General features: G+C 39.0%; 1 protein-coding gene across 6 annotated transcripts in view; it reads left to right on the forward strand.

The window, feature by feature from the left end:
- Nucleotides 1-25,992, forward strand: part of CDKL5 (cyclin dependent kinase like 5) — a 213,489-nt gene that overhangs the window by 105,685 nt on the left and 81,812 nt on the right. For all 6 annotated transcript variants that reach the window (XM_019823616.2, XM_045051234.1, XM_019823617.3 and 3 more), the window contains exon 4: nucleotides 15,856-15,901. In XM_019823616.2, the coding sequence (XP_019679175.1) occupies nucleotides 15,856-15,901 (46 nt within the window). The remainder of the gene's footprint in view (nucleotides 1-15,855; nucleotides 15,902-25,992) is intronic.

The following is a 25,992-nucleotide window of genomic DNA, read 5'->3' on the forward strand; positions in this document are numbered from 1 at the left end:
AAGGAATCTGTAGCAAGCTATTTGTCTATCACTAGTTCAACAAGACAGTAGATTTTTGTCTTCATTTGGACCATAGTTTTTTATGTTGATCATCAGTCTGTTTAATTTTAAACCTTTCTTTTTTTCCCCCCTGTCATTGTATCTGAATATTTATGTATTTAACAGGGGTAATATTTCTGGAATACCTGGTGATATATCTTTGGTGAATAAATTGTTTTTTTTTTTTTTTTTCCTGACTTTTTCTTCTATCCTGGTTCCAGGTGAGAGAGTAGGGTGAATGCCTCTGTGTAGGGGAAATTATTGTGAGACTTAAAAGAGAAATGATAGGCAGGCCCTTTCCGGGTGCCAAAGACCATGTATGTGAGCAGAACAGGCAGAGTTAGGGCAGGCAAGTCTTGACTTTCTCCCCCCGGCCCCCATTACCTCAAGGAACTGAAATTCTGGATTTAGGGAGACAGTAGGTTGAGGGTAAAGCCAAAAGTGTAGGAAGCTTATGCTCCATTCCCCTTTTGGAACTGAGGAAACTGCCTTGCAAAGTTGCCTCATCACAATGGAAGCAGCAACAGCAGGGTAAAATGTGGCATGCTGTGGTTAGGTGGAGAGAGGATTCCTGGGTCTCCTTCAGCTTGTGATTGGCCCCTAAGGAATCTCCAAGTTACTTCACACTCCAGGGAGCTGGGTTGAAAGCCAATGAACCTGTCATTGGGATGCTGTATTGAGGGGCAAGCCAACAGCACTATAGTTGATAGCCAGGTTGTGGGTACAAATGAGAGTCTGGATGCCTTCACCCTCAGTTCAAGCAGTGAATGAGCCAAACAACCAGGCCAGACACCCACACATAATCTGAGTCCACAGTCCCCATGGGGTCCAACAGCATTATCAACCAATGTCTGGGGTCCAGGGCTATAAGGCATCTTGTCCTGGAGACCAGAGTCTCAGGGGACAGTATAAGGGCCTCTGTGTATTTGTCTGAGAACCCTTCCCTTACAGTGAAGTTCTGTAATCCCACCCACATCCATACACCCATTTGCCATCTTGGTAGAAACAGGGAGAAAATCTGAGGGGGAAACTGACTATAACAAATCAAAGCCACACTGAGATACCACCTCACACCGGTCAGAGTGGCTCAAATGAACAAATCAGGAGACTATAGATGCTGGCGAGGATGTGGAGAAACGGGAACTCTCTTGCACTGTTGGTGGGAATGCAAACTGGTGCAGCCACTCTGGAAAACAGTGTGGAGGTTCCTCACAAAATTAAAAATACGTCTACCCTATGACCCAGCAATAGCACTGCTAGCAATTTGCCCAAGGGATACAGGAGTGCTGATGCATAGGGCACATGTACCCCAATGTTTAGAGCAGCGCTTTCAACAGTAGCCAAATTATGGAGAGAGCCTAAACGTCCATCAACTGATGAATGGATAAAGAAGATGTGGTTTATATATACAATGGAATACTAGTTGGCGATAAGAATGAAATCCTGCCATTTGCAGCAGCATGGATGAAACTGGAAGGTATTATGCTAAGTGAAATAAGTTAGTCAGAGAAAGACAGATATCATGTTTTCACTCATATGTGAATGTTGAAAAACTTAACAGAAGACCATGGGGGAGGGGAAGAGGAAAAAAAATTAGTTACAGAGAGGGAAGGAGGCAAACCATAAGAGACTCTTAAATACACAGAACAAACTGAGGGTTGATGGGGAATGGGGGGAGAGGGGAAAGTGGGTGATGGACACTGAGGAGGGCACTTGTTGGGGTGAGCACTGGGTGTTGTATGGAAGCCAATTTGACAATAAATTATATTTAAAAAAATGAAAGAGCATCAAAATTGGCAAAGATGAAGTCAAGCTTTCACTTTTTGCAGATGACATACGTGGAAAACCCAATAGACTCCACCAAAAGTCTGCTAGAACTGATACATGAATTCAGCAAAGTTGTAGGATACAAAATCATCGTACAGAAATCAGTTGCATTCTTATACACTAATAATGAAGCAACAGAAAGACAAATAAAGAAACTGATCCCATTCACAATTACACCAAGAATCATAAAATACCGAGAAATAAACCTAACCAAAGATGTAAAGGATCTGTATGCTGAAAACTATAGAAAGCTTATGAAGGAAATTGAAGAAGATAGAAAGAAATGGAAAAACATTCCGTGCTCATGGATTGGAAGAATAAATATTGTTAAAATGTCAATACCACCCAAAGCAGTCTACACATTCAATGCAATCCCAATCTAAATTGTACCAGCATTCTTCTCGAAGCTAGAACGAGCAATCCTGTTTTTTTTAGTGTTTATTTTTAATATGAAATTTATTGTCGAATTGGTTTCCATACAATACCCAGTGCTCATCCCAACAGGTGCCCTCCTCAATGCCCCTCACCCACCCTCACCTCCCTCCCACCCCCCATCAACCCTCAGTTCTCAGTTTTTAAGAGTCTCTTATGTTTTGGCTCCCTCCCTCTCTTTCTTTTTTTTTCCTTCCCCTCCCTCATGGTCTTCTGTTAAGTTTCTCAGGATCCACACAGGAGTGAAAACATGGTATCTGTCTTTCTCTGTATGACTTATTTCACTTAGCATAACACTCTCCAGTTCTATCCACGTTGCTACAAAAGGCCAGATTTCATTCTTTCTCATTGCCATGCGGTATTCCATTGTGTATATGAACCACAATTCTTTATTCATTCATCAGTTGATGGACATTTAGGCTCTTTCCATAATTTGGCTATTGTTGATAGAACAAGCAATCCTGAAATTTGTGTGGAACCACAGAAGACCCCGAATAGCCAAAGTAATATTGAAGGAGAAGACAAAGCGGGAGGCATCACAATCCCAGGCTTTAGCCTCTACTACAAAGCTGTAAGCATCAAGACAGCATGGTATTGGCACAAAAACAGACACATAGACCAGTAGAATAGAGACTCTAGAATTGGACCCACAAAAGTATGGCCAACTAATTAATCCAAACCTTAAGAGACTCTTAAAAACTGAGAATAAACTGAGGGTTGATGGGAAGTGGGAAGGAGGGGAAAATGGGTGATGGGCACTGAGGAGGGCACCTGTTGGGAGGAGCACTGGGTGTTGTATGGAAACCAATTTGACAATAAATTTCATGTAAAAAAATAAAAAAAATCAAAGAGACTATAAACCAGAAAAGACTGAGGTATCACAGAATGCAAATTAAATCAAGGTCAGAGCTAGTAAAGAAAGGTTAAAAGTTATAGAAAGTTAAAAAGCTGCAATTTCTTGGCACATCTTAGATCTAGAGTTTGAGGATATATTTCCAAAGTTAAATTTAAATTTTGTACTCTTTGTTCATTATTGAGCACAGCTTAAGTCAATGATTATCTGATTGGGGATGTAGATTGCTGCAGTTGGCATGCCTAATTAATGTTCTGTCTCATTTGATCACTAGAAGTACGTTTTTTATTTTCTCATTATCTACTTATTGTTATAAAATAAGGACAAAATGAAATAAAGTTCTAACATAGTTGTGCAACAGCTGTGGTATGGACAGGATAGTTAACATTACTAAACTGAAATGCTGCTGTCTGGCAGGCATCATTACCATGTACTCTTTGAAATTACCTTTCATTTTCAGACACAACCACAGTTTGAGTGTGGTGTAGACAAAGTGGTTTTAGAGCATCTGTATATAATGTCTGAAAGAGTTCTATGAAAATTAAGTATATCTTGAATTTTGTATGATCTATAAATAGGGAGCTAAATTGTTTTGAAAGTCTCTCCCTTTCTATTGAAAAGAGTTGCTATTTGCCCTGCCATAGAGGTTAGTGAAAATTGTTCTTTGGATGCCTAAATTTTCCTCTTAATAACTGCATTTTATTTTTTGAACTTTGTATTATCTAATCTATAATATTAACATAGGATAGCAAATTCATATTGGTCTATAACTATGCGGTGAATTATTTTTAAATAATTCATTTTAAATCAACTTTATTGAGGTATATTTTACATATATACAACAAGATGTACCCATTTGAAGTGTACATTTCTATATCCAATGTAGATTGGAAATTGTAAATTTCCAATAGAAATATCCATTTCTATTATCCAGTGTCCAGGTTGACACTGATCCACTAACAGTCATACTGGGCCTTGTTAGATGTACTTACAAAGCCTTTCTGGATATGTGGATTTGTTTGTATTTATCAAGTAAATGTTTGTAGACATTTATGGTTTCTATTCTTATATTTATGGCACCCAATTGTTGGCCATTTAGGTAGCTCTAAGTCTCACACTAGTATAGGATATGTTCATTTTTAATGTTCAAATAAAAGTCGTTGAAGACTTTATTGTAGGAATTCCAGCGGCCTCCTTAAGAATATGGCTTACATTTACAGGAGAGCCTCCCTTTTGATTTTCTCTTCCCACAAAACTCATGGTCTGTTATCTCACCTCTAGAGGCTCTTCCCTTCTTTCTGTTCCACATGGACCCAAGCTTTACCGCTTTTCTTTGATTTTGCCAAAGCACCGCTAATACAAAATGACTGGATGTTTGTGGCATGTTTCCACTAAGGATTTGGTGACCTCATTACTAAACAGGACCATAAGCAACATGTTGGCCAGTTCTCAGATCTGTGACTATTTCTGTCATGGGAATGCTTCATGTCCTAGAAATGTTAGATATTAGTAGTTATGTGACATCTCTGTTTTTATACTATGTTTTTTCAGGCTGGAGGAAATCTCACTAGTTGTATCATAGAATGGAGTAGAGGTGATGGTGAAGGATAACAATCTTTATTTTATTGTTTCAGGTGGAGAAATAAATCAATAAGTGCTAATTTTTTAATTTAGTAGGGCTTCTTATATAACTTGATAAATTGGCAACCTTGTAATTGCAACCATTTTATATAGTAATGCTAAAGAAGAGGTTTTTAACAGAAAGAATGCAGTATCAGTTTTGCAGTGCATTTTTGTGATTTGTTGGAGGCTAGCATAGCAAATAGCAAAATAGGTTTTTAATCAAGATACTGTAATTCCCTCTGAACTTTAAGAGCTTATTCAAATTCTTGCCTACTAAAGGGCTTCTGGAGAGGGCCAGATGAAATTTTAAAGAGTCTTATGTTTCATTATCTTCATTTTTTGAAACTTTTTAAAGAAAGAAACAAACAGTTCTATCTTAATATGTCTCCTAGGGATATACTGTTCTTTTAAAAACTTAAATGCATATGTTTGTATTCTGTGTTCTCATGTTTTATTAACTTTGAAAAAAGTCCCTCTATACCAAAGAATGTCTTTTTTTTTTTTTTTTTTTTTTTTTTTGTGCTAGGAAAAGGTATTTCTCTGTTAGGCTGTAGTGGGATTAGTAAATGATGCCCAAAAATAAGGATGACCTGGGCCAGCAGGATGTAAATTTTGAATTGGTGCTGCCGTACAGTGAGACATTTACACTGGGTCTTCCTCTGTCTTGTTCGGTACACTTTGGGACCAGTCATACATTATTTTTCACCCACATGCTTGTAGTCCAGTGGTAGAGTCAGACTTTTATCCAAGTGGTCATAAAATATGTGAAGGTGTCACTTTAGTAAAAATTACGAAGAGATGTTTGCCAAGAGAACATATGGGGCTTTAGACTTAGTCACAAGGCTGTGAGAAGGCTTCCCTGAGGAAGTGAGGAATTGTGCCAAGGTCTGAGAGAGGTAATTTAGGGTTGAGTGGGCAGGGGAGGGCAAAGCTTTTAGGAGCAAAGGGAACTATAGTAGGGGAGGTCTTGGGGACGATGGCTGTCGCTCACCAAGCAAGGACGACCTAGGGAGAGGAGGCTAGAGAGCGTGCCCAGAGTGATCCCTTGATGGGCCTTGCTGGCTATGTGAAGGGGCTTTGACATAGTCTTTAAGGGCAAGGGAGTTTTACTAGAGTTTTAAGGGGAATGGTGGAGTGGAAACAGATTTCCATTTCTAAATAGCCACCTGGCTTTCCCAGTGGCAGACACATTTATATTTGAAGGGTTAGAAGGCTGGGTAGTACTCCACGTGGGAATGCGAAAGGCTTGGATTGGAATGGGAGTCAGGTAGAGCAGAACTGTGGACTGATTGGGAAAAGATTTATTTAGGAGGCTAAATTCAACAGCACTTGAGTAGACTTGGGGTTGTAGACAAGGGAGATATCAAGAGTGACCCTAAATATCTAGCTAGATATTTATCTGGTCACTGAGCTATGGGGACAGGAGCCAGGACCAGGAAAAGAGGGAGTGGTTAGGCATTCTTTCTAGATATTTTATACTTCATTTATTGTCCTCTTATATCTCAATAAAGATTTATGGAGGGCATTTCCAGCACAGAGGGGAGTAGAAGGGATTTGATGGAAATAATTTTTTTATGGAAATAAATGAGAAACTAGATTTTGTTACAGAGGAATTATACTACTGACTTGGCTTGAAGGCAGTTGTTTTCTATGTGAGTCTTAAGATTCCACTTCCCCCATCTTCCTTTTTTGGCTGCTTGCTGTCTTGTGTTCTTGATAATGTGTTAATATTTTCATGAGACAGTCCTCTTTCTAGAGGCTAAGCATGAAGTAAATTCATTATGAGTTTTCCTTGTAATGCTTTTTAAGATGTAAGCATTTTTGTGAAGTACTCTTAGCATACAAATCATAGACAGTTTAGAATTTACACCAGTATTTCCTGTGACAGTATCCCCATAATGTAAACTTTTGTAGCAGTTTTGCTAGTTATTGGTGTAGACTTTGTGTGACTGCTAAATTGCTTTTGGCCGACTGAAAAGCATCACTGAATTTTTAACAAAAAGTAAATAATATATTTTCATCTATCTTTTGGTATATCTCACTGTATAATGTTTAAATGGGGCCATGTTACAAAAGTTATTATAAAAGTAAACGTAATCTCATTTTGTGAAAATGAGATGAGTGTAGACATTTTAGTCCCATGATTAATAGCTTTACTAGTTTTTGAAGAATTAGTCTTTTAATCATCTCATTTTCACCTAAAATTTCTTTTCATGGTATATAATTCTTTTTATTTAAAAAAAAATTTTTTTTTTAACGTTTATTTATTTTTGAGACAGGGAGAGACAGCATGAACGGGGGAGGGTCAGAGAGAGAGGGAGACACAGAATCTGAAACAGGCTCCAGGCTCTGAGCTGTCAGCACAGAGCCTGACGCGGGGCTCAAACTCACGGACCGCGAGATCATGACCTGAGCCAAAGTCAGATGCTTAACCGACTGAGCCACCCAGGCGCCCCTATATAATTCTTTTTAAAAGCTTTACTTGATCGCCTCAAAGTGGCCAGTGTCTCTTTTAAGGGGGAGTGTTAACGGTGGAACACCACAAAACAGTTAAAATGAATAAACTAGAGCAGAGTGTTTCATTGTCGGCACTTGGGACATTTGGGGCCGGGTAATTCTTTGTCATGGGGGCAGTCCTATGCACTGTATGATGTTCAGCAGCAGCCCTGGGCTCTACCCAGTAGATGCCAATAGCCTCCTACCCTACCCCATTGTGATAACCAAAAGGGTCTAGAGACATTGCCAGATGTCCCCAGGCAAGGGGAGGGGCACAGTTGTCCCCAGTTGAGTGCCACTGCACTAGGTTTATGTTTAAATCTCAGAAACACAATGTTGTGTTTAAAAACAAAAAGCTGGGGCGCCTGGGTGGCTTAGTCGGTTAAGCGTCCGACTTCAGCTCAGGTCACGATCTCGCGGTCCGTGAGTTCAAGCCCCGCGTCGGGCTCTGTGCTGACTGCTCAGAGCCTGGAGCCTGTTTCAGATTCTGTGTCTCCCTCTCTCTCTGACCCTCCCCCGTTCATGTTCTGTCTCTGTCTCAAAAATAAATAAACGTTAAAAAACAAACAAACAAACAAACAAATAAATAAATAAATAAATAAAAAACAAAAAGCTGTTGCAAAAAGATGCTCACAGTAACACGCCACTTACGTGATTTTCAATGTTCAAAACAGTAAAATCGTTTATGGGTAAATCCATTTGTGATAATAAAAACATGCATGGGGGAATGCCTGGGTGGTTCAGTCGGGTGAGTGTCCAACTTTGGTTCAGGTCATGATCTTGAGGTTCATGGGTTGCAGCCGCACATGACACTCTGTGCTGACAGCTCAGAGCCTGGAACCTGCTTCGGATTCTGTGTCTCCCTCTTTCTCTGCCCCTCCCTCACTCACACTCTGTCTCTGTCTCTCAAAAATGAATAAATGTTTCAAAAAAATAAAAAAAATAAATAAAAACATGCATGGGAGTGCTACATAACAATTTCAGGATAGAAGTTCCCTCTGGGGAGAGAAGGAATGGGAATGAATGAAAGTATATGTATGACATTTTACATTTCAGCGCGAGAGAGTGATCAGAAGCAAATAAACCAACATATTATCGACTTCAATCTGACCTGTTTTCTGTATATTTACATGGTCAATGTGCTTTGAACTCCTGCGGCCTATCATATAACATTTGTTGTACTTTTAAACTATTTTCATAAACATTAATTTACTGACATACGTTATTACCAACGTATACACTTCTGTGTATGTGAGATGTTTCATTTACTCATGTCAAACCTAAGATGTCACATAAAACCTCATGTAAAGCAGGGGCCCAATAAACTATTCTTAGTTGACTGACTGAAATGCTCTTCTTATTGGCTATAGATTGTTTTCCTTCCTGATATGGTCTGAAGTACTTCAATTTAGTAGTTGATCTAACTTTTAATATTGGCAAACTATGGTAGTTTATAGGTGATAAATAATATAGGAAAAGAGATTTCTTGGGAAGCAGTCTAGTTTTTATCCTTGTGTATCCTGGTTAAAAATGTGTATTTTTATGGTACTTGGCAAACACATGTTAGTTCCATTGTATCTACCTGCCATGGAATGTATCCTGTGCTTGAATTTACTCCTATTTTATGTGTGCTCATAATGTAAAAATTAATCATTTATTTTAGAAGGTTTCTATGAAATAAGAGTCAGAATAAAGATGAAAATAGAGCAGGGGCGCCTGGGTGGCGCAGTCGGTTAAGCGTCCGACTTCAGCCAGGTCACGATCTCGCGGCCCGTGAGTTCGAGCCCCGCGTCGGGCTCTGGGCTGATGGCTCAGAGCCTGGAGCCTGTTTCCGATTCTGTGTCTCCCTCTCTCTCTGCCCCTCCCCCGTTCATGCTCTGTCTCTCTCTGTCCCAAAAATAAAATAAACGTTGAAAAAAGATGAAAATAGAGCAGACATTAGGAAACCATTAGAAAATTTTTATTGGTGATAGCATGTATTTTTGAGAAAAACACAGATGAGAAATAATGATGTCTCCCCACTGTGGAGGTGTGTATGTTTCAAAATATATCCTTTTTAGCAACAGAACTTAACATACATGGCTTGCAAAGGTGGTAGAGCATGACCATGGATGAGAGAGAAATGGCTTCCTGAATCAGATTTCGTGGGTTTAAAGCCTTAGCTTTATTACTTCTCAGCTGTATGATCTTGGGGTAAAATATAGAAAGAACCTCATTAAAACTGTTGAATCAGTATGTTGTACACCTGAAACTAATGTAACATTGTGTGTCAAACTATATTCAACTCCCCACCCCACACAGCTCAGTATATCCTCATCTATAAAAAAGTAAGTAAGTAATAAGTAAGTAAGTAAGATCCTCTTCAGAGTGTGATTTGAGAATTAAATACATGGGAAGCACTTAGCACAGGGCCTGGCACAAAAATACTTAAATAGCCTAAAATAAAGCTTGCTTTTTCAGGTACCATATCGGTCTATACTGTAACAATGTCTGTGTTTGTAGGGTTTTGCTTCTGTTGAAGGAGGAGCATTTCATTGTGTAAAAGCACTTAGGACATTTGGGATATTTGCATACAAAAAATGTGGATTGAAGTATTTTAAAATACTTAAGTGTCAAGTTGTATTTCCTGCTATTTGGATGAAGAAATAAAGAATTTTTCCCAAGGTATGGCTTCCTCAGGGAGGAATTAATTACAAAATGAATTGTAGAGTATAACCTTTGGAATCCATGAATAGTAAAATTGAATCACTATTTTTTTTTCTGTTCTCCTTTATAATGCATGTTGGGTATTTTAAATTACAGAGCAAAACATTTAAAACAATGATTTCTGAGGCACCTAGGTGACTCAGTGGGTTGAGTGCCTGATTCTTGATTTCTGCTCAGGTTATGACCCCAGGGTCCTGGGACTGAACCCTGCCTCGGGCTCCACTCTGAGCATAGAGCCTGCTTGATATTCTCTCCTTCCTTCCCTCTGCTCCTCTCCCCCATTCTCTCTCCCCCGTCTCTCAAATAAATAAAATGAAAAAAAAAAAAAAAAAAAATATTCCCGATGCTTCCTTATAAAGTATATTACCAATTTAGAGAATTCAGTTTTCCAGAGCATAATTAAATCAAGTTATGTAACTATATTTTAAATAACTTAGTAAATTTTATGATTGTTAATACCAATTAGTTGTTTTGCCAACATCTTTTTTTAATGTTTTTATTTCTGAGAGAGGGAGAGAGAGAATGAGCGGGGGAGGGGCAGAGAGAGCGGGAGACACAGAATCCGAAGCAGGCTCCAGGCTCTGAGCTGTCAGCACAGAGCCCAACATGGGGCTTGAACTCACTAACTGTGAGATCATGACCTGAGCCGAAGTTGGATGCCCAACTGACTGAGCCACTCAGGTGTCCCATGTTTTGCCAACATCTGAGGGGACAGTTGATTCTGGCCATAAACCATTGACTAGGGAGCCTTAGATAGTCACTAGCAGGAGTAAGGTTGGGTTACAAGTCTCTGTGTTCAGGATGGTTGTTCAGTGATTGAGGCATGATTTTTGTGGGGTAGAGATCTTGCGAATGATGAAAGAAATATAGACCCTTTGGATATTTTTCTATTTTTTACTACTCATAAAATTTATTTTTCATTCTCTTTCTAAATTTTTTTCAACAGAGGAAATTTATTTTGGTAAATGTTAAATGCCTTGATATAGCTTGTTCACACATGGAGATAGCAGTACAATTCAGGAACCTCTTTCTTTTTGCATTCCAGAGTCATATAATTGTAATTTTGAGACAAAATTAAGGGTGAGGTATGGAATTACCATTAATAACTTACTTATATATTTTATCACATCCTTAGTTTGTTGTTCAAAATGTCAGCTTTTAACTAACTCCTTGTTTAAACAAAGTGAGATACTGAAACAAGTAGCAAATTATGCCTATCATGCTGACTACAGCTGGTGACATTCTGTTGCAGACGTTGTGGGGGCAATGGCATGCTTTTGTGAATAAATTGAATTTAAAACAGTTTTTCAGAGCTATTTTTCATATATTTTTCTTCTTTGTCTATACCTATATGATGTGTAGCATCTCAGGGTGGTGGTAGTACAAGTAATAAAACTTGGTGTGTCTCCTCTTACCTCTCCATTACATACCCATGAAGAGATTTAAAAAGAAAACCAAAAACTGATAAAATTTCTGTTAATTAAGAAGCTAAAAATTGGTTGTTGGCCAAGTCCAGGGAGATGGATTGAAAAACACAGCCTTGAACATCATGCTCCTTATTCTACTTTCTGAACCAGAATAGGGCAAACTGTCAAAAAGGAGTGGGACACATACTGCTTTTGGGTAGCGCCCATGCCTGCTGGAGCTGGAAACAGGTAGCCGTCTCATGGTGGTAAGTGTCATTTGACCCTGAGGGAGCTGGAGTTCTCTGTCCCCCAACTAGCCTACATCAGTACCTGTATTGCCAGAATTTTCCAGCAACGAAGCACCCCAAATACAGTATGGCATGAAGCAGAGAAGGACTGGAGGCAGCAAGTTGAGTCATAGGATTCACAGACTCCCATGGCAAGGTGTAGTGAGTGTAGAGTAGAGGGAACGGGATGTGCTAGGAAGTGTGGGTCCAGCGAACAACTTATTCTGGCAGCCCTTCCCCAGGTGATCCAGCCTCAGAGCAGCCAACACAACCAGAGGAGTGTTTGCTGGGAACCCAGGTTTTGAAATTGGGCTCGGTTGCATCAGTCGGCCTTTTGACGCTCGGGAGGCTGAAAAACCCAACTAACTTTTTGTTTGGTTGTCAGATGCCAGGCCTAGTGCATCTCTTCCAATCTTAAAAAAAAAAAAAAAAAAAAAAAAAGGCAGGGAGGTGTACCTTATGAAAAGATAGGGCAAGACAAAGAAAACACTGCTCTGAAGATTTAGAAGCAACACGTAGTTCTAAAAATGATTTTTTGTAACAAGCAGAGGCTCTCCTGAGGGAGAGCCAGAAGGATATGACCTCTATGGTGAGAACAAGTTGAAACAAGGCAAAAATTATCAAAGCCAGCTGAAATAAGAAGATAAACCAAAAATGAAGAAAGTAAAAGAGCAAAATTGATGCAACAGTTTTGATTAATTCACTCGTGAAATAGTCATTTGTGAAATATTATTGAACCTACTATGTGCCTACTATTCTAGGCACTTACGCAGTAGTGAATAAACCATGCAAGGCAATTATGAAAGGTCCAACCTAAAAGTTACAAGGTTTCTGGTGAAAAAATATTAGGAAAATAGGTTTAGAAACAACATTTAAGGTTGCTAGAAGAAAACTTTTCTAAGTTCATTGATTTCCAGGTAATACTAGCTCAAACCTCCCCCCCCCCCCCCCCCCCATACTGTCTTCTGGACATACTTTGGTTAATTTAGAATTTTTATTCCAAAGAAAAGAAGTCCTAACAGGATCTAGGCAGAAACAAAGTTATCTATGTTAAAAATCAAATTGGCCCCTGACTTTATTTTCTTCTTCTTGTAAGAAGAAAGTGTATGGAGAAGTAGTACATGGATTTTGTTAGAGACTTTTTACTCCTATGTGCTGGAAAGTTGCTTTAATAAATGTACAAACGTACAATGTCTGTGATGTGCATGGCACTTTGCAGGGCTTTGCAGTGCATAAGATTTTATAGGGACCCCGAAGATGGTGGAGAACGTAAGGTCGCCTTCCCAGGAATTCTGTGCCTGCCAAGTTGCCATTCGTGTGTGAGAGAACTTGGACATATGTCATGACTTTCCTCAGAAAGCTACTCAAAGATGCACACTGAGCAGAATCTTCATGCAAATTGAGCTCTAAACAAGTGTGAAAACCACAGTAGAAAAGGACTGGAGGTAAAGATTGAAGCTAATAAAATATGTAAAGAAATACAGATTACATATAATAGCTCATGTGTGTATAATTACAAAATAAAGACAACAGCCAAAATCTATTCTCAAAAATAAATTTAACAAAATGGTAAAAGAAGAACCAGGGTCTATAATCCCAGATTAATTTAAAACAGTTTCAGGTCACAACAGTCTAAACTGGTTCTGATATAAGAATCAACAGATCAATAGTGTAGACTAGACTAGAAAGCTCTGAAAGAAAATCTAGAGCATGTATGTAAGAATGCTAGGAAACAACAAAGAACTAAAAATCCATGGTAAAGAGTATTGGGAAAATTGATTCAGTATTTAGAATTCTGTTGAATATAGATTCCCTCACTATGTTAAATTACAGGTGGATTGAATAAATTATAGGTGGATAAAGACTTAAGGAAAGAAATTAAATCATTAGAATATTGAGACATAACTGTGGATGAATATTAGCCATGCTGAGGCTAAGTAAGGACTTTGAACACAAAAGTAGTGGACATAAAGGCATATATCAATAAAGGTCACTGTAATAATAAGTTATATTCAACAACAACCAAGCCCTAAATAATTCAATGATCACGTTAGTCTAGGGAAAATATTTGCAACAAAATTTGGCAACAGGTTCACATCCATGAATCAACAAGAAAAATATTAACTTTAGTAGACCTTTTTTCACTTACCAGTTGATAGAAGGAAACTTCTCTGACCTCACTGATGTCTAAAGACTTTTTCCAATGATTGTATTTACTGTTAGCTGTGGTCATAGGATGGGTATTCTTATATACTGCTGAAGTGATCTGTGAAATGATATATTTTTGGGTATCAGTTTTGGCAGTATCAGGAGCCTTTAATGTTCATACCATTTGACCCAGTTATGTCACTCGCCGAATTTACTCTATGAAAAATAAAGAAGCAGATGTTAAAGTATGTTCATTGACCAAACAGTTAAATAACGATACATTAAAAATGATGGTTTTAAAAATTATTCAGTGACAGGTTAAAATGTACCTCATGCAATATCAAGTGAAATAAAAGCAACATGTAACACCATATACAATATTACAATTCCAATTTGAGAAAACTTTACTGGAAGAAAACAAACCAAAATACTAGCAAGGGTTATGCCTTTTATATTTTAGGTTTTCTGTAATGAGTTTGCATTATTTTTATAAGCAGTTTGAATAAAAGTGAAATGTTAAATTCTTTCCAGCACCTTCTGCTCTTAAGTGCATGTAAGTTTCCACCAGACATCGAAGTGATTTTATATAGAAAACTTCATCTCTTTGGCTTCATTCTTTAAGTAAATATATAAACTGTATTGAGTGAGTGAGAGGGAGGGAGAAAGAGAGAGTTGAGAGGATTTCCATGATATTGGTGAAAGAGTAACTTTTATACAGTGAATTCTATTTATGAGATGCCAGAAATTAATGCATTTCTTTCTTCAAGGTGATGTAAATAAGTTTGTTGTCAGTTTAAATTTGTAGTCCTATCATGAGCAAATTTGAACTAAGTGAGACCTTTTATAAAATCAGACAAAGTTAATACCTAGGATGCAACAAAACGATGCCTGTGGGTCTCCATTTAGAGTGCAGTATAGGATGAAGCATGACCTGGAAGAACTCTGCCCTGCAATGCGAGCATTTTGACTCTCCCTGAATGCGTGTATAGTGCTGCGTCTTTCTTTGTGCCGGGAGCAGAGTTTCCCAATAGGGCGTGTTCTTTACCTTATACCTTGTACCTTGTTGGTTATTGCCTGCTAGTGCATGCATTTGTAAAGACTTTGTTTTGATGCAGTGACAATCTTTTATTAAAAGATTTGCTCCTACAGATCTGAAAGTATAGCCACTTAGAGTACAAAAGAGCAGACCTGAGTCATTCAGAAGACCTTTCTTTATAACATATTGGCTTTGAAGAATGTATATATTATTTTGCCAAAAGCTTTTTTATTCCTTTTTTAGACCAGAATAAGACATGAGTTATTTAACCTCGTGGTACTTAGCTCTGAGCATTTTTATTTCCTTTCCAGCCTTCATTTTCTTCTCCAACCAAAAAAGACACACAAAAATTTTTTTGCAATGTTTCTGTTTAAAGTGGGGTTTTGCTCACAACCCACTTGTGTTCAGGAGAAGGAAATAAAGGCAAGAGTGGGGGTAGTGATTGGTATTTGGCAGCAGATGTTTGTCTCTCTTTGGGTTTGAAATGACTATCCATAGAGAAGAACTGGGGAACTAGGCTTGTTAGGAAAAGTAAAGTGAGGGGCGGAGACTCAGAAGGGGAACTCTGTTACCCGCAACTACCAAGTATTGTAGAAGCCTTTTCTTTGCTATAGAAGCCTAATTAAAATGTGCCCCTGAGTTTCAGAAGGAACTACAGATGATGGTAAATATTATATCATATCAGTCATCCTGGCACCTTTTTTTTAGCGTCCAGACATTAACACTTATGGTTTATTCATGGTCTATTGCCATCTCTGCTCTCGGTTCCCTTCTCTCTCCCTTTATTTTTCCCTTCTCTGACAATGTCTGCAGGGTGCTTAGAAAGAGAGTTTTGGAACCAGGAAATGAGGGGCTGGGAAAGAAGAAGATCTTTTTTTTTTTTTTTTTTTTTTTTACTCTCTGGTTTCTTGCCCTCAGTCTCCAAATATACCCCGACACTAATGGGATTCCCAGTTTCAAAGACACTGAGGAATGACTTTCTGCCTCTTTTTTCCTTTGCAGGAAACACATGAAATTGTGGCAATCAAGAAATTCAAGGACAGTGAAGGTATACGTGTGTGTGTGTGTGTGTGTATCTGTCTTTTTCTTTTTGTATTTAGTCTTTGTGAACAGAATGTAGAAGAGATGGGATCTAGCTGATTAGCCTTTGTTCCTGAAATTTTAACATCTGCATCTCAGAAAGTGAATATAGCATATTTATTATCATGCTTTGCTTTGAAACATCTAGCTCCTTCTGTGTAAATCAAATCTCATGATATTAGAAAATTTATCATGTATTTTAAGGTACAGTCAGCACTGGAAATCTTGCTTCAAATGCTAGGTAGAAGGCATGCTATTTATAAATATTATTAAAATGAGAAAACTGATTTGAAATAAATATTTTTGTGAGTTCACATAAGTAGGAAGGGCTGTGTGAAGGGCTTTGGTATTGATTACTATGATCTTCGGTTCTTAGTTAGAAATACAAGGATAAGTAGTATGTAAATGGTATCAAGAAAGTGATTTTGTATTTAAAATGACTCATTGGAAGAATAAAAGCTTTTCAAGAAGAAATACCATAGTTGGGGTCCTTGGTCACACGTCCAGACCATTTCAGATGGAGTACTAAAATTACCCTATGCTGGGGCACCTGGGTGGCTCAGTTGTTTAAGCGTCTGACTCTTGATTTTGGCTCAGGTCATGATCTCACAGTTTGTGGGATCAAGCCCTGTGCTGGGGCTCTGTGCTGACATCACAGAGCCTGCTTGGGATTCTCTCTCACCCGCTCTCTCTGGCCCTCCCCAGCTTGCATGGACATGCACGCGAGCTCTCTCTCTCAAAATACATACGTAAACTTTAAAAAAGAAAGAAACGTTAAAAAAGTTACCCTATGCTGGGCAAGAAAATTTTAAATAAAGCACTAAAAAAAAAAAATGTACCAAAAATAAATAAAGCATTTCAGTAGTTGATTAGGTTTTAAATCTATATTATTGGCCATCTAAGGATAGCCTAGTAGAAAAACTTACCACGAAGACATGCATGGCCTTTGAGAAGCTCTAGGCAGCATTTTGCCAATTTTCTTCCTACAGAGATCCACAGAAATATTTTTTTTACATCCTAATCCAGTATCCACATACATAATGTCCTATATATAACTGAAGTAAAAGTATCACAAAACTATTTTACTAATGGGAGGTTCTTCATTTTTTGTTGTTTCCTGCTCATATAAATTCACATAAATGCCTATTTGTGGCATCAGATAACATCGATTTTACCACTGAATCATAACCTGCCTTGTGGAAAATAGTGCCCCAGGGTAAGAGGCACTAGCATAGCATTAACTTTCGTATCAAATTGGAAGTATGACAATGGCAGTCGTAGCCTACCTTTATCAGCACACATTGACTACACACCGTAAGCCTCTATATTTATGAACAGTTTCATCACCCATACTTTAGACACTTAGCGAACATTAAATAACAAAAAGGGCTCACTAACAAGGTCCTGGGGTAGATTTAGTAGTATTTGATATATCCCAACTCTGATGTGCTGGTTATGTGGAGCACACGCATCATCTGGGAAACCTTAGCAGCCGTTGTCTTGCCAGCCTTAAAGAGAATGCAATAAAAAAAGCTTTTAGCTTGTTCTAAAGTGCGGTGGGGGTGGGGGGGGGGGGACCTGCTTCAAAGGATATACCTGTAGTCTGACAGGAAGCAATAGCCCCAGGCCAGTCCACTCTGAGACCATTGGAAATGAGCTCTTTGAGCAGTGGCTTTGGGCTAACCACAGGTGTCCAAGAGACAAATGGTGATCTACTAAAAAGAGTGGTTGCAACAGTAGATCAAAGCATAACCTTTGCCTTCATGTAAAGACTTCTGGCTGTGCATTCATCTTGTAAGCCACGTCGTCAAGCATCAGTTAACCACCAAAAATAATAATTGTCATGAAGTTTTTGAAAAGCAGTACAAACTAGGCCATGTATGCCATTGCTTTAAAGAAAAAAAAAACCTGCCATATTCTTCACAATCTCTGTTCTGTTCATACCATTTCTTAGCTTCAGTTAAACGATGTGTTTGTACCTGTTGTGATGATACCTTCAGAGTGGTAATCAATAACATCTGTTTAAATGTATTGAGCCCTGAGACAGGTGCTATGAAAGCCCTGAAGAATAAATCAGGGTGATTTCAAGAAGCTTAGTAGAATTAAGACCTGTAAGTAAATAGCAGTAAAACAGAGTAGAAAGCAGTCAGTGCCTGAATGAATTTGTTTAATTTTGAGGCAAGAGACATTGTTTCTAGCTGTGGTATCCTGGGAATGTATGAATAGTGTAGACATTATAGGAAACATTTGATCAGCCCTTATTTCTGTGCACTGACAAAGCATGAATCCCCTCTACTCTCCTCTCTGCCAGACCATTATCAGTTACCATACTTTACAGGCATTGCAGCCTTGTCACCCATCCACCTTGCAGATGGACACCTTTGTAGGTACACCCATATATACTTCTGGATACTTCCTAAACATTACTGTGATAGAATCTAAAGACATGCAATTATTCATAACTTTTTAGTTCCAGTTCTATTCTAGGCACACTTTTCAACTGTTTCTAGCTCTCCCTGGGAGATATCATACTCTCTGTTCTGTCTTAACCCTTTCCCTCCTGCCTGAGTAGAATCTTTTTTTGTTGTTGCTAACATGGAAGCAAGAGCTTTTTTTAAATAGTTGTTTGTTTGTTTGTTTGTTTTGAGAGAGAGCGAGAAGGCAAACCGGAAGAACAGAGAGGAGAGAGAAATCCCAAGCAGGCTCTGTGCTGCTGTCAGCACAGAGCCCAAGGCGGGGCTTGAACTTAGAAACTGTGCAATCTTGACTGAGCTGAAACCAAGAGTTGACGCGTAACTGACTGAGGCACCCAGGCACCCCACTGCCTGAGTAGAATCTTGCTTAATGGAATATGTGTGGTGAACAATCCTTTTGGAATGTGAAGTGTATATAGATAGTTTAGTACAGATGAGAATGTTCATTCAACCCCTATGTAAACCACTTAATTCTGAACCATTCTATCACCTTAAATTTCAATCAGGAAAATTCTAATAAAAAGTAGAGTTTCATCAGAATATCCTTAATGTCATATAGCTCTCATTAATCTCTTTTATTAGTTTCTCTGAAAATATTCTGTTGATATTATATGACCCTTCTAAAACCCAGTGTTTAAAAATTTTTGTGAAGGTCATGAAATAATCCTGTGAAAACATTGTTACACTGAAATAGGATCTGAACTTGGTCTGATTTGCATTCAAGTTAATCCAGTATTCTCATACTGATGATATGAAGGGATATTTTATGAGTATATATTACTTTCTGTTAGCTTTAAAAGATTATGATCATGTCCTATTTTCTTGTTAAATTTGTAAATATTTCAACACATTTTTATAAAATGTTTTTGAAACTACATAAGGTAGGACCAGTATTTTGTTCAAGCTGTCCTTGTTATCCCAGGATAATAGATCACTACCTAAAATGGGAACTAACCTTAAATAGTAAATAAAAGGTTAGATTGGGACTTTTAAGTTGAGAAAATGGAACAAAAATTATGAAAATACGTTTATTTCATTTTATAGTTAACACAATTTAGATTGTAATAGCTATTTCTTAGAAAAAAGAATCCAGTGTTAACTTTTTTGAGGGAGGGGTAATTTTTGCAGTAAAATTATAGGCTAGGACAATGAATGACTTTCATAATGATAAAAAGAGGCTTATTAAAAAATATACAAAAACTTTGTCAGTTTTATCTTTATTTTTGTATGTCCCTGTCTTTCTGACTACATCCTTGTCAGTATTTTGCTCTCTAGTTGTTAGCTATTAGAACTCTATCAATCATTTATCCATATCTTTTGTCTGTGATTCTCCTACATACTGGGTAGGGATTAAAACCTCATGTTAAAAATGAGTACTGTGTGAGTGATGACACTTTTATCTGAGATCACTTCATTAGTTAATAGTTTTTTGTTTAGATGACTTTTGCTGCTTTTAAAAAATATTTTTAAAAAATGTTTGTATTTTTCAGAGAGAGAGAGACAGAGAGACAGAGGGAGTGGGGGAGGGGCAGAGAGAGAGAGGGAGACACAGAATCCAAAGCAGGCTCCAGGCTCTGAGCTCTCAGCACAGAGCCCGATGCGGGGCTTGAACTCACGAACCGCGAGATCATGACCTGAGCTGAAGTCGGACGCTTAACCGACTGAGCCACCCAGGCGCCCTGACTTTTGCTTCTTTATACATCATTATAAATGTAGAGTTTCAGATAATGAATTCTTAATGATACCCTGAGTGATAGAGTATTATGAGTTTGTCTATTAATGTAAGTTCTCACAGAGAAACATTAACTATAAACACCTAACCAACCAGAAGTCTTCAAAGGATTAGTTCTATTCAGTATTTGGGTTTTCTGAGAAGAGAAAAATGACCCCAGACTAAAAAGGTACTAGAGATTATTTAGTTAAAAGATACATTTTGGACTATGTATAATGATAGATTTAGCCTAATTCATCTCCCCTTCCTATAACTACAGTTGTCTACAATGAGATTTGATGTCCGAATGATAATCTTCTGTCACTGTTGGACCAGCATTCTCATGCGCACACGTGTACAAATGTCTGTCATCCTCAATTTATTAAATAATCCAAGAGCAGTGATTTAGAAAAGATAGATTTGAGTGAACAAGAGTTAAAAATGTTGTCTGCTCATCCTTTACTTGAGGAGGTCCTGTGATCTAGGATTTATCTTTTATTAAAAAAATTTTTTTTTATGTTTATTCATTTTTGAAAGACAGAGACGGAGCACAAGCAGGGGTGGGGCATAGAGAGAGGGGGACACAGAATCTGACACAGGCTCCAGGCTCCAAGCTGTCAGCACAGAGCCTGATGCGGGGCTCGAACCCATAAACCACGAGATCATGACCTGAGCCAAAGTCGGACACTCAACTGACTGAGCCACCCAGGCACCCCTAGGATTTATTTTTGACGTATATTTGCATCTTCTGGTGTGACAACATCTTTTGCTTCTTAGGACTTTTCAGTCTTTCCCTAAAAGTACGGGTGATGAGGTGAGGAGGGATCCTCCCTACTTGTTACATGGCAAGGAAGCTGATTCTCAGGGAGCTGTATAGCAGTCCACAGTTAAGATGGAATTTAGGTTGTTTCTCTGCTTTTATATCAAATTAAAAGGCTTGCATTTCATATCCCGCTGTTTATCTTTTCTGTAAATAAATACTTTTTTTCTCTTGGAATGGACATATTCTTTTTATTTTTGTTTTTTAAATTTTTTTTTTAACGTTTATTTATTTTTGAGACAGAGAGAGACAGAGCATGAACGGGGGAGGGTCAGAGAGAGAGGGAGACACAGAATCTGAAACAGGCTCCAGGCTCTGAGCGGTCAGCACGGAGCCTGATGCGGGGATTGAACTCACGAACCGTGAGATCATGACCTGAGCCGAAGTCGGACGCTTAACCGACTGAGCCACCCAGGCGCCCCGGACATATTCTTTTTAAACATGAGAGAATGTGTAATTGGTCATCCATTCTTTCCTCCAATTTATTTCATCCTTATCTCTACTCAGACATTAGAAAGCTCTATCCTGATTTCTGGATTGAGGGAATTCTGGTCACATTTTTGCATAATGGTATAAAACAAGAGCTCATAGTCTTTGCTCCTTAAATTCAAGAACTTGATTTCTCTGTAGGAGAGGCCTTGAAACAAATTTTCCCACCTTTGGTTAAACAGAATTCAATTAACTAAGCTTGAACATTCTGGCTAGTCATGATTTCACCAGACTTTCTTTTAATGTCCAAAATGGATCTCGTTCAAGCTTCAGGGGTTCTTCTAGGATTTGATGAACATTTGCACCCTTCATAATTTAATACATTTCCATTGTGCTCTACCCAGTCTCTGCTGAATTCATCTTTTTTAGTATATATGATAGCAGCACCACCATTCAAACCCCCTTGGCCGTGTTAATCGCCCTCTTGTTGGTATTCCTTCTTCAGTCAGGGCAACCCTTATGGTATCCTGATGATTTTGTACAAGGATGGGTTGGCTTTTTTTCCCCCTCCCATTGTACCTGTTTAAAGGTCCATTTTGGGGGGCCTCTTTGTCTATACAAGAATGTCAGGTTTATGATTTCATAAAGTAGGTTACAGCTATTTCTGGGTTTCTTTTCCAAGCCCACAGTTCTTTAAAAATAGAGTTACAATAGAGTTTCTGTTCATCTTTAGGTTTTTCTCTTTTTATTACTTACTTTGCATTACTTTTGCTCCTGTGACTTTTTTTTCTTAAAAATTGTTTTTCTTTTAACTTTAGTGAATCTCCCTTCTTGATTCTTAGTGTGTTAACTTGCCTAATTGGCAAGCTAAAAGCGGGTTTAGTTCTTTGTTTTTTTCTTACTTAACGTCCTTCTTCTACCCTGCCATTTAATCATCAGTCAAAAAAATTTATATAACATTGTCAGACTTGCTGCCTGTGCTAAGGTAAACACCCTCAGTGGAAACTGACGACCAAGCCCATTAGCATGCACATAAGCAGGACTTGCTCGGATGCACCGGGTCTTAGAGCTGCAAGGACCTTCGAATCCTCTAGTAGAAGCCCAATTCCTGTTTATAGCCAAGGAACCCACGGTCCAAAGCTGTACAGTCAGTATGTGATTAACTGGGAAAGATGCAGGCCTCAGGATCTTTGAGTTTTTCTTCCATCCATACCATGCTGCTTTGCCACTCAGCTAAGCAGTAGCAGAGTGTAGACCCGGACCTGGGTGTTCGACTGACTCTCTAAAGCTTGCTCACTACCATCCACCGTGTTGCCTGTGTCCCTTTGTTCTACTTAGTGTGGCATTCCCTTTCCTCACCCCGAGGAAGCTATTCTTTATAGACTTGGGTTCTTCATTTGTAACCTGGAGGAGCCTTGCCTATGTAAAGAATCCACAGGATTATCTCAACTGGAAGGCAGGGATTTTTGTGCTCACTTTAGTAGGCTGTGCCAGCACCTTTAAAAAATTGCCTCACTAAAGAGCTTGGCTACTTTCTGAACCTCTGAGGTGAGAAGCATGTGTAAGTGGAAAGTATATTCCTTTTCTTCATCATCCGATCGTTTAGTGCTGCAATTTCATCAAAGTACAGGGTAAGCCAGGAACCTTAAAAGTACTTAGAGAAACAAAAATGATAGGATATACCAAGTAATGAAGAGTGTGCATTTTACTTGCACTTAGGGAATTAATAATTCTGCTTCCTGCCTGTTCCCATTCATTACATTCTTAGTGCTGAAGTGCTTACCTCAACTTTGGATATCTATGACAGGCATAAATTAGAGTAAAGCCTTCATTTCCTAAAAAAGATAGGCAGCTCAAATGAGGTGGTTTTGGCCCCACATGCTAAGTGGTTTTGTGAACTTCTTTTTCAAGATTAATTTCTCTTTTCTCTCTAGCCATTTTTATGTAGAGTCAGTATAGATTTGAATGATGTCTATATAACAAAGCATCAAAATTCGGTGAGGTTTAGGCTCATAATCAATGAGATTTTAATGGAAAGAAATCATTGGTTATTAGATTTGGAAAAAGCCATGGGATTTTTTAGGGCGTGTGTGGACGGGGAGTGTGCCCATTTATTTTGTTATTTTATGAATGAAAAGTTAAGTGGCTTGCCCAACATCATATGTCACAGTGTTGTTATTTAACGGGATCCAAACTATAGGTCTCCCAAATCCTACTCCAGTGTTCCTTCTTCTAAAACCATTCTACTTCAGCCATTCTGAGGTAGCTTTATCTGTTAGCAAAGTAAAATCGCCACAAGTTGCTAATAATTCAAAGCTCTCTTTTTTCAGTTGCTTTTCGAGTGCCAAGAATTCACCAAGCAGTTGACTAGAAAAGATACACCAGCTGTATTTACTTTTGACTTAGTTGCAACATTTTTTTGTACCCAGCTCCAGTATAGCTTACGGGTGTTATTAATGAATGGTTAAATATATATGTGTTTGTGACCCTTTTTAGTACTTTAAGTTTTCTGGAGCCCCATTTTTTATAATCACATATTGTAGAAGACAACCAGGCATAGTGGTATATAGGGAAAAAGAAATTTGGTTTGTCTTACTGCCCGAAAAGCTGCCCTCTCAACGTTCTAGAGAGAAGATTGAAAGTACCGTACTCAAAACTGAGAGGGAAAGTGCCTCTTGTTTGCCATCACATCGCTGCTTCCCACGTCTTAAGGGAATGAGGGCTAGCCACATAGGAGTGAAGATTTCCTCATGACATCAGTGGACGTGTTTGTGTCAGAAGTATTTATTGATCCCTTCTTTGTGCCGGGTGCAGTCCTAGGTGGTTGAGTGTGTATTGTTGAACAGCAGAACTTAGGCCTCTCCTCCTAGAGCTCTTGGTTTAACAGAAAGAATAGCAGCTCTTGGTCTGCAAAAGAATAGGTTCAGTGTGGTAAGGAATATTAGGGGTGGAAGCCTGCTTTGGTTTAGTGATCTGGGTGAAGCTTCTGAGGAGTGCTGTTCAAACTGAATCCTGAAGAAGAGCCAGCCCTGTAAGGAGTCTGGGTTGTAGAATGAGAGTTCCAAGCAGAGGGAACAAGTTAAAAGGCCCTAAGGTTGAAAAAACTAAGTTGGGGCTATTTGGAGAACTGAAAGACTAATGTGGGGTGGGAAGGATATGAAATGGGGAATGGAAAAGCAGACAGGAACCAGGTTGTGAGTAATCACTATATTTGTATTGGATTATCTCCTTGTTAGAAGATCATTTGCTTTGTATCGAGACTTTTGTGGCATTCTGTGTCTTAGAGATAGGTGAACTTTGGTTTGATTATCTCAGTCTCAAAAGTAACCCAGATGGGGTAGCCTTCCTCATAAGACTAAAGGCTGTTAGTGTTTTAGTAATTCTAAAAGTCACCAAATACCACTTACCTGGCTCAGCCCCATTTTGCAGAACAGCTGGACCTCTGTCCCACCACATTCCTGTAAGCCACTTTGGGAGGTCCCCTGATCACATTCCCCCTACTGCCAGGTGACCCCCATGGTGTCATACTCTTTTCCCCTCATGGGGGCCCTGTGAGTCCCTAGTTCCCAGTCGCCCCCCCCTCCTGATGTTGGCTGGGCTGGCTCACTGCTTATGCCACTGTCAACCTATCCTACTGCTACTTCTTGCTTTCTGATAGTATCTTTCTATGTCCTTTCCTAATCTGTGCTCCAGGGCTCCCCAACAGTTGTGGTTTTTGTGTGTTTTTTTTGTGTGTGTGTGTGTGTGTGAAGTAGGGAGAATATTTCACTTGTGTAACCAGTTCACAAAGGAGTGTTGACTTTCTGTTCCCTGTTTATTACAGATACTCTCGTGCTACAAAGCCCTTGCGTTTACTACAGTCTCTTGATTCTTTAAACTCCGTTTGAATGGGGGCTGGGAGATAGGCTGGGATAGAAAATAATCTGAGAAGTACTCCTGGCACCTAATTTAGAATCTTCTCTCCCCATTTAGCCCCATCAGCCTTTTTCCTCTTGTGTACCTTGCTTTAGGAGGCATTTCTTCTTAGAAGGCATTTTAATCTTTCTCATCCTCATCCCCAAACTCTCATTTTCTTCTTCCCTGAACCTGAAGGAGGTTGAATATACCTGAACCTGAGGGTCATAAAACTTGGATTCTCAAGCTAGGATTTTGACTCTGACCCCAAATGTTGGAGACAAATGTGTTTTAGAATTCACAACTTCCGGGTTTTGGAATGGAAATATGGCATGCTACTTTAGCACCCTGTAATAAGATGCTGTTTCTTTATTATTAGTGTTTATTCATTTTTTTGAGAGAGAGACAGAATATTAGTGGGGGGAGGGGCAGAGAGAGAGGGAGACACAATCTGAAGCAGGCTCCAGGCTCTGAGATGTCAGCACAGAGCCTGACGTGGGGCTTGAACTCACGAACCATGAAATCATGACCTGAGCCGAAGTTGGACGCTTAACTGACTGAGCCACCCAGGCGCCCCAGTAAGACACTATTTCTGGGGCGCCTGGGTGGCGCAGTCGGTTAAGCGTCCGACTTCAGCCAGGTCACGATCTCGCCGTCCGTGAGTTCAAGCCCCGCGTCGGGCTCTGGGCTGAAGGCTCAGAGCCTGGAGCCTGTTTCCGATTCTGTGTCTC

The sequence above is a fragment of the Felis catus genome, chromosome X (assembly GCF_018350175.1).
Source record: "Felis catus isolate Fca126 chromosome X, F.catus_Fca126_mat1.0, whole genome shotgun sequence".
Taxonomy (NCBI): domain Eukaryota; kingdom Metazoa; phylum Chordata; class Mammalia; order Carnivora; family Felidae; genus Felis; species Felis catus.